Source organism: Falco punctatus (assembly GCF_963210335.1).
Source record: "Falco punctatus genome assembly, chromosome: Z".
NCBI lineage: Eukaryota > Metazoa > Chordata > Aves > Falconiformes > Falconidae > Falco > Falco punctatus.
In genome coordinates, this window is record NC_137586.1 from 77,627,177 (window position 1) to 77,636,164 (window position 8,988).

The window sequence follows — 8,988 nt, forward strand, 5'->3', positions numbered from 1 at the left end:
TTCCCCCTGCCACCATCCTCCCCGTGAGCCCATGCCACCACCGCCTCCTCCACGTGGGACACGCTGGACCAAAACCCTGCTCAGAGCCGCACACTGCCTTATGTGTTTGCTCAGGATCAGCAGCTGCGTGTTTCCTAATAAACTGTTACAGCAGGAACGCTGGTGTAAGTAATGGTGTGGGGTTTTCAGGGCCAGTTTTTATCTGATTTACACATGATCAACCATAAGGACCAATTCTCTGCTTTCCAGTTTACAGGAACTTCCACCCAGTCTTACCTAGAAAGTGAAACGTCACTGTCAGACTCATGGGACGATCCAACAAAGCATTCACGCCTGTTTTCTTAAGAAAACAAGCATAGCACACAGCAAACTAGCCACAAGAACAGGAGCAGGAAATCCCTAAATTTTACTATTACCTTTTGGCTGACTTTGTCTATAAACATTCCAAACTGGTCACAATCTTAAAATGCAAAAGCCTGTAGTTAGGAACAAGGCACCACTAAAAAAATTGTATGTCTCTACACATACACACATAAAAATAGACACGCGCACACACACATATCTACATGCCTCAACACACACACACGTATACATGTATCATAGAATCATAGAGTTGTCTGGACTGGAAGTGACCTTAAAGACCACCCAGTCCCACCCCCCTCCCCCCAGCCCAGGCTGCTCCCAGCCCCATCCAGCCTGGCCTTGAGCCCTGCCAGGGATGGGGCACCCACAGCTGCTCTGGGCAGCCTGGGCCAGCGCCTCGCTGCCCTCACGGGGAGAATTTCTTCCTGATATCTCATCTAAATCTACACTCTTTCAGTTTAACACCATTCCTCCTTGTCCTATTGCTATAGGCCCTGCTAAAAAGTCTCTCCCCATCTTTCTTATAAGCCCCCTTTGCCTATAAGTGCTGGCAGGCTGCTTTAAGATGTCCCCAGAGCCTTCTCTTCTCCTGATGGAACAACTCCAACTCTCAGCCTGTCCTCACAGGAGAGGTGCTCCAGCCCTCTGGGCATCTTTGTGTCCTTCTCTGGGCTTGCTCCAACAAGTCCATGTCCTTCTTATGGTGGGGGCCCCAGAGCTGGACACAGTACTGTAGATGGGGTCTCATATTTCAACATATTTGGACATATGTATGTCCAAACCAGTATGAAAATAACACCTGGCACCAAACCTCCAGCTCATTTAGTAATGATATTTATACTGTTAACCTGGATTTTGTATACGTAAATTACCAGAGCATCATAGAATGGTCTGGGTTGGAAGAGACCTTAAAGACCTTCTAGTTCCACCCCCCTGCCATGGGCAGGGACACCTCCCACCGGGCTAGGGTGCTGGCAACCCAGCCTGTCAGCACGTTGTAGACCCCACATGGCCCCAAGTGGTGCAAGCAATCAATAGCCAACAGCTTCATTTTACATTGCATAAGACTTGCATGCTTATCTACAGCCAACTGCAGGTTAAGAGGTGCCCTGGCACATAGGTGGTCCTCCAAAAGACAGACTCTGAGACAACGTACACTTGTTAACATGCTACTGAGTTTGTTAAATGCATGGTGGCAAAAGACTTCCTTCCCTTAGAAAAGGAGCATGGTTACGGACTCCCCTTCACAGAAGACCTGTAACTAGACCCCTTCACTGCAGGCCGACTATTGGCCACTTTCTCATCCATGATGTGGACGTTTACCTGCAAAGGAACGAATGGAACATGAGAAGTTTCAACCTAGAGCACGCCAAGAGGCAGTGAGACCCCACAGGAGGCTTTGCAGTTTCTCACCGAGAGGAGTCATCAGTCAGGGACAGGACCCAGCATAAGGGAAGGGCAACAGACCTCCAAAGTGGTTTTCAGTCAATGTCACCTTTACTTCTTCCATCTCAGCTCCCAGCTTGGTGCCATTGGGAGAACACAGCCTCCACAGCTGCACACAGACCAACAAAGACCTGTTTTTTCCTCCCTTTCTTTAAACAGCAAAGCCATGGGCACAAAGCATGGTTCTGGAAGAGAGCTAAGCTGGTGAGCATCACTTGCCTATCAAAAGCACATTAAAATGGCAATTTGCCTGTCTGTCCTCTCACAGCCCCTTGCAAAGTGCACTCTCCATTAGACTTTAAGGTGAAATAATAATCAGTTTGGCTTTTTCCTGTTTTTTCCAGGCTGATGACCATGTTACAATCATCTATTCAAACAAGACAAGAAGTACGATGGCCCATAACACACACCCCCCCCCCCCCCCCCCAGGTCCCATGACAGTGTCTTGGGCTACCAACAGGTACCAGAGCAGAACCTGGCAATGGAAGTAAAAACACTTCAATCAAAAAGAGAAATGGTTATTTCCCACCCACCCACCCCCCCCGCAAACACACTTCAAGATGATTTTCAACTAGATTTTTCCTAATGTTTTCTTAAGAGTTTGGCTGTTTTGAGGATTTCTGAGTCACCACACACCATGCTGGACGGAGGCGTCCCTGCAGCCAAGGGCCATCTGGTGGGAAAGGGATTTGTGAGCAGCAAAAGGATTGGTTTTCCAGCTAGAAATACAGCTGGGTTTGTGAGTCGTAGTTATTCACTGCTGCACCCTGCTCTAACACTTTTTTCCCTCGTTGGGAGGGGGTGTGGGCCCCACGTGCCCCAGGAGCGTGGGTGTCAGTATGGGCAGCCATCAGGGGCTGGCCTGGGTCCCAACACCTCTCATGTGGAGACCACAGCAAACAGAGACATGACCCCTGCTCCCCCCACGCTCTGCCGCTCACCCCAGCTGTCCTCTGGAGGGGATGCTCACTGGGGGTGTCAGGGCAGGCAGCGGGGTCAGGCAGGAGGTTACTGAGCTGTGGGGAAGGACCCTGCCAGCCCCAGGCTGTGCCAGGGATGAGGACACCAGCGGGATGATGCCCACCAGTCCCGGCCGGTGCTGGGGGAAGATACCGGCTGGTCCCGGGTCGCTAAAGGGGAAGATGCCCGGCGGTCCCGGGCCGCGTCAGGGATGAGAGCTGTCAGGGTATGATGCCTGCCGGTCCCGGGCCGTGCCGGGGATGAGGACTGCTGGCCCCGGGCCGCGTCAGGGCTGAGGACCGCGGGGGAAAGACGCCGCCGGTGCCGGGCAGGGGACGATGCTCGCCGGCGAAAGATGCCCGCGGGTGCCGGAGGCGGGGGGCGTGCGATCCGCCGTGCGCGCAGCCCACCCCCGGTGCCGTATGACGGCGAGCCCCCTATATATGCCTCCGGGGAGCGGTGCGCTGCCGCCGGGGAAGGTCGGCGGCCCGAGCGGCGGCTGCCCGGATGGCGGAAGACCCCTTCCCCCACGGCCTGAACCTCTCCGCCCCCGGCGCCCCCCCCTCCCGCCACGTCCCGCGGGCGGCCTGCGCGGGCGCCGTGCTGCTGCTGGCGCTGGTGGGCAACGGGCTGGTGCTGCGGCGAGTGTGCGGGGGGCCGCGCCGGCGGCGGGACCTGCTGGTGGGGCACCTGGCCCTGGCCGACCTGGCGGGCTGCGGGCTGGCGCTGCTCCCGCCGCTGGCCGCCGACCTCCCCGGCGCCGCCGGGCCCCCGGGCGCCGCCGCCTGCCGCCTGCTGCCGCTGCTGCAGCGCTGCGGGCCGCTGGCCTCGGCCCACGGGCTGGTGCTGCTGGCGCTGGAGCGGCACCGCCCGGCGCTGCCCGCCCGCTGCCTGTGCGCCCTGGGCTGGCTGCTGGCCCCGCTCCTCGCCCTGCCCCAGGCCTTCGCCTTCCGCCCGGCCCCGCGCCCCGGCGGGCCCCGCTGCCGCAGCATCTTCGAGGAGCTGCCGCGCTGGCACGGCCTGGCCTTCGCCGCCTACGGGGCGGCCACCGGCTTCCTGGCGCCCGCCGGGCTGCTGGGCTGGGCCTGCGCCCGCAGCCTGGACGCCGCCCGACGGCGGCGGGGGCGCGGGGCGGGGGGCGGCGAGGGGCGGCCCCGGGGCCGGGCGCGGACGCTGCGGCTGCTGCTGCTGCTGGCCGCGCTCTTCGCGCTCTGCCGCCTGCCCCGCTGCGCCGCCGAGCTGGGGCTGGCCTCGGCCGGGCGGCGGGAGGCGCCGCCGGCGCTGGGCATCGTGGCGGCGGCCAGCAGCGCCCTCAACCCCTACGCCTGCCTGCTCCTCCACGGCCGCCGGCACCGGCCGCGCCGCCTGCGGCGGGGCCCCTGCGGGAGCTGCACGGCGCCCGCCGCCGCCTGCTGCTGCCCCGGCCTCGACGGCCAGGGGCCGCGGGGGGCCACGCTCCGCCGCCCGCTGCGCCGCCGCGCCCCCGGCTCCCCGGGGCCCCGCGGGAGCCCCCGCGCCTCGGCAGCCCCCGTGCCCGAGCCGGCGGTGCGGCGCTAGCGGCGGCGGGGCCTCGCCCCGGGGGAGCGGTGGCCCCGGCGAGGGGACGGGACGGGGCTGCGCGCTGCGGGGCGTGTGGGCAGCCGCGGGGCGCTGCCCCCGGACCTTCACCTCGGCGGTGGCGGAGCCGGGGGTGTCGCGGGCTGGCTATTACCTGTCTGGCATGTTTCCGTGTCAGGCCCGGAGAGGGCAGAGCCGGCAGGGAGGCTGATGCTGTGCGAACTGCCCGAGCGCTGGTCCCATCCGCAGCCCGACTGACTGGTCCCTACAGAGCCTTACGCGTATTTCGGTCGTACTGTGTGGATTTCTTGGTACCTCATTCGGAAATAAAATCGGTCAGTACAAGAAATTTACTCTTTTTTGTTGTTGTTGCCGTTGTTGTAGTCCGCTAGGAAAGCGTGGATGCGACCGTTAGCTTTCGGGTGGGCTGGTGCAGTTCTTGGGCCGGTTAAATAGCTGTACAGGCTGAGCAGGGGGCTGCAGTGGTGTGTAGCTGTATAAAACACACCCCTGCTTGTGGCAAAAGTCTTCTAAAACGTGGTGTTTATTCCTGCGTGGCATGTGTGAAGGCAGAACAATGAAGCCGTACTGCTCTGAGACTATATCCTCGTTTAGCTCTGGTTTTATTTGTTAGATTTCCATTACACCCACTTCACCAGCTGAATGTGTTGACATTCGTTCATAATGTTCATGTTGACACTACCAGTTAAGCCAAGCCTACATTTTTCTGTGATTCAAGAGCTCTGTTTCTGTAGGACTGGGCACGAAGGATGTGCAATGTTTATAGCCGGTAGCATATGCATATCAATACTCTCAATATGTTGACGACAGCTCACATGTATGAATATGCCGGAGCGAGAGCTCTGTACCTGCAGACAAACTGCAGCGTGTTTACGCTGTGATTGCATGAAGCTGTTTCTCACCCAAAGACCCCAGCTGTAGCTCCTGCACGGCTGCTGCTGGTACAGGGAACAGCACAGCCACCTGGGCAGGTCTCAGGAGCTGCACAGCTTTTTGAACAGCAATGTTTCTTTCCATGGGGAAGCTGCCAAGTGAGGCTTTTTAGTTCTAATTATCTAGCAGTGATCTGTGTGCATTTAGGCTCTCACCAATGATGCTCACAAGGGGGGCAAGGACAGTCGGTTCAGGGCAAGGCTTCTACTTGTGCAGGCTCTTTAGCAGGGCTTTTCCTTGCTTAGGTGATAAATCAGCACTGGCTCAGCGACAGAGGACCTGAGGCTAATCACATTCTTGCTGTCTGGCTCTCACCAACATATCCAAAAATTTCTTTACACTTTCCTCTTTCCTGTGGGTATCACGTCTTGTCTCAGAACTGTGTCTTGCTGTGTGCTGGTGTCACGGGTGGAGAGATGCACTTCACTCCTAAGAGGGAAGCAGCAATATGTTTTATCGGTATAAACCAGCAATTGAACCAAGTTTGATAGTAAATGTGGGCGGTTTGACAAGATTCGATGGCAAGGTACACTTGATTATTTACTGCACAGAGGACAGAGCCAGAGAAGACTGTTGGGGGACCCTCCCGTTGAGTCATGAGGTTCAGAAAGGACACCCTTGCATTCCGGAATCCTTCTCAGAGGGGAGTTGTGGTGTGGATAGATCCAAACTTAGTCCCAGAGTTGGTCAATGGTTTCTAGCTGCCGGATTATATGTGCACTGCCAGTCCTTTGTACCACTTAGCCAGGATTTCAAAGTTTAGCGTGCACTTAGTCACTTACCAAGAATCTGTTGGGGCGACGAATCTCTCAGCCTCAAAGAGTATGCCTGAGGGGTGTCCCTGCTCATGGGGATACCCTGCCATGCATGAGGGTTCAGCGGGCCCTGGGCTGCCCTTTATTTATGGGTTAAGATGATTGACTTACATTTTCATACTGACTACAGAAGTTGGTTTCCTTCATACCTGGCTTGAGTCAGACCTCTACCAGTGTTGTGGTTGGGTGCGTGCATTGTTTTAGCCCTTGGCTGTTGTGGGGTTACCTGTCTCCCCAGAATCCTTTTCGAGTTGGAGGCAGCCATCACAGCCAGATGCATCATAGATGTAATGTAATATATAGCTGCCAACGGTAGTTATCATGTGAGCAGGGTTACGGAAATAAAGGTCAGGTTGAGGTGCGAGGACACTGTCATAGCTCCTGTTGTACTGCAGTTACATATCAAGGTATCAGATGCTGACAGGTACCTGTAGCATCTCAAGCTCAACGAGCTTCCTCTTGAGGAAGGCTGAAGGTGACCAATTTCCTTAGAAGAAAACATGACTCCAAAACCAGTGACCTCATGTGATGTTTTTATTTATCTTTACAGTAATTGGTGTCTGCTCATAATTACTGCTGCTGACAAAGGGTCATTACAAAGGTGAGTAGAGGTGAAACTGGGCTGTGTAAACGGGACTGAACTTCATTCAGAAATAAATAAATAGTGGTGAAGCTGAAATCACGCAGAAAGGGGCTGTGAAGAGCATCCTGCAGGCATTTGTTCTGGCTCCCTGATCTAGTGCAGGATCACACATACCTTGGCCATTCTTGACAAATAATTTCAACATTTTTTATTAAATTCCAGTGACAGAGTTTAGATAGCTTGACAGGCTGTTTACATGTCTAAGCACTTAAAAGTAATTTCTTTCTCTCCAGACAGCTCATCAGAACAGCCCTACCAGAAAAACAAAGATACTTTTTCCGCTCTCAGTGGCAGTGCTTGTGGTGCTCCTGTATGAGCCTTAGTCATAGTTGAGGACTTGTCAAGTTTGTCTGATGGATGAAACACACCTAATATGATTCACAGGTCCATTATTTATAGTATTTTCTTACAAATCCTCTCATCTCTTTATGGCCTTAAGAGACAAAGCCACAAAGTGGAGACAATACCCTTTTTTTAGGAGATTCACTAGTGATAATAAAGTAATTGCCTCTTGTGTCTTTTCATTGAATGATCCTCAAACGTCACCGTCTTCCTTTGTCGCCACATCACGCTGTTGATTCATACTCCTCTCCTGGTTCTCAAAAATCTCCAGGCATGTGTTCTGGTTTTTTTTTTGTTTGTTTGCTTGTTTGTTTTTTTGCTGCAAAACTGCAGCCTAGAAAGTTTGTTGTTCACCATTTTAAATATTTTCCCTTCATTTTGACCACGACTAATCCATGACAAACTTCACCTGACTGATTGCAAATTATTTTTCCAGCTAATCGAGACTACTTTAGTTTTAGCCTGTCCTCAGAAGTGCTGACAGTTCTCCCAGGGTGCATTTTCTCACATTTAATAGAAGTGCCGAATCCTGCATTCAAATTACTAACTAAAAAAGTACCAACAGTACTACACCACGTTCTTGCAGACCTTATTTGATCAGCCTTCTCTCTTTAATTTTTGGTACCTGCTACTGAGCTTTATTTTAGCCAGTTGTGAAGCTAACTTACAGTAATTTTATCTACTCTGTTGCCATTCCTTGCTTAAAATAAGATCAGGTAGACCATTGCCCAAGTGCATTCAAAGTTTGGATTTCCCCTCTGATTTATTTCTTACCGACTCGGCTAATTATCCTGACAAAGGCAGCAGGTTATTCTCATGTGATTTGTTGGCAAATTCACAGTGGCAGTCTTGTACCTATCTGGTGACATCTAGGAACTTGCATTTGCAAAAGTAATTCCCTTTTTTGTTCATCTGGTCAGTAGCACCTCTCCTGCCTTTGTGAACACTTGCAGGTAAAAAGGAAGGTTCAGAAGCCCTTGGTAGTCAGAGGTAAATCTGAAGAGGCTGAATTGACCTGGCTACATCTAATAAATACATCTGGACCTGCTGGCATTCCAGCCTGCCCCCTTCTCCCTTTCACTGCACTGTGTCTCTTCAATGTTAATACTACGTAAGTTGTTTAGCACGTTTGAAAAAACGGGGGTTTGCCCTTCGTTAGCTGGCCAGCCTTGCAGATTGCAAACCTCACTTGGTTTGTGTTACAATAATGCAGATGCATTAGCACTGTAAGGCAGAGTAACCGAGTATGATAAATGCGTCTGTTTTGGACTGAAAATTAGCTCAATTCTGCACTGACACAGGTAGATTGTTTATTGCAAACAGAGGTTGGAAGGCATTAGGGGGCTTTTGCCTTCTCTCCTAACTCTTCAGAACAAAGGTTCACACGCAAGTAATAAATAACTTGCAAAACTCAAAGCTTGCTTTTAACAAACAAGTCACTATCTTCTCTTTAAATAAGCATTTTAAGATGACCAGGTATAAAAACAAGTACTAGACATACTGACTTAGGATCCGATCACAATCCACTGCTGGTTGGCTCACATGCCATAGAATTGCCTTGCGAGGGGGTATCCCTACCTCCTGATGCGGTAGCTCTACTTGCGAGCTGGTGCATTCCTGGGCTTTCCTGCGTTTTCTGGAAACTTGTTGCCATGCACTGGGCTTCTTTGGACAGTCTGTGATAAAATAAGTTTTTGCAAGGAATTCTGGTAAGAAGTTTGTTTTTCCAGGTTTTTTTTCCATTTCACAGAGTATCACAAACTGCACTTTTGTAAGCTTAATACTTATAAAGAAATGCATCTTACAAGCTCGTGTCTTTACAGAAACCACTGTCTGCAGAACTGACAGAATACAATTTTCCCTAGTAATTCTTTAAACATTCAGTCGTTAAAAAAGCACACACAAAAC

The 8,988-nt window shown here is 52.6% G+C and overlaps 1 protein-coding gene across 5 annotated transcripts in view; it reads left to right on the forward strand.

Moving 5' to 3' along the window:
• Positions 1-35: 35 nt before the first annotated feature.
• Positions 36-8,988, forward strand: part of GPR150 (G protein-coupled receptor 150) — a 31,657-nt gene continuing 22,704 nt past the window's right edge. Inside the window, exons 1-3 of one of the 5 annotated variants that reach the window (XR_013924903.1) lie at positions 80-4,661; positions 6,646-6,696; positions 8,034-8,851. Coding sequence is in view for 1 of the 5 variants with exons in the window: in XM_080372367.1 (XP_080228493.1) it covers positions 3,277-4,326 (1,050 nt within the window). In the remaining 4 variants the exon portion in view is untranslated. Of the gene's footprint in view, positions 8,852-8,988 lie in introns of those variants that run through there. The other 4 variants (XM_080372367.1, XR_013924901.1, XR_013924902.1 and 1 more) reach the window with 4 other exon arrangements.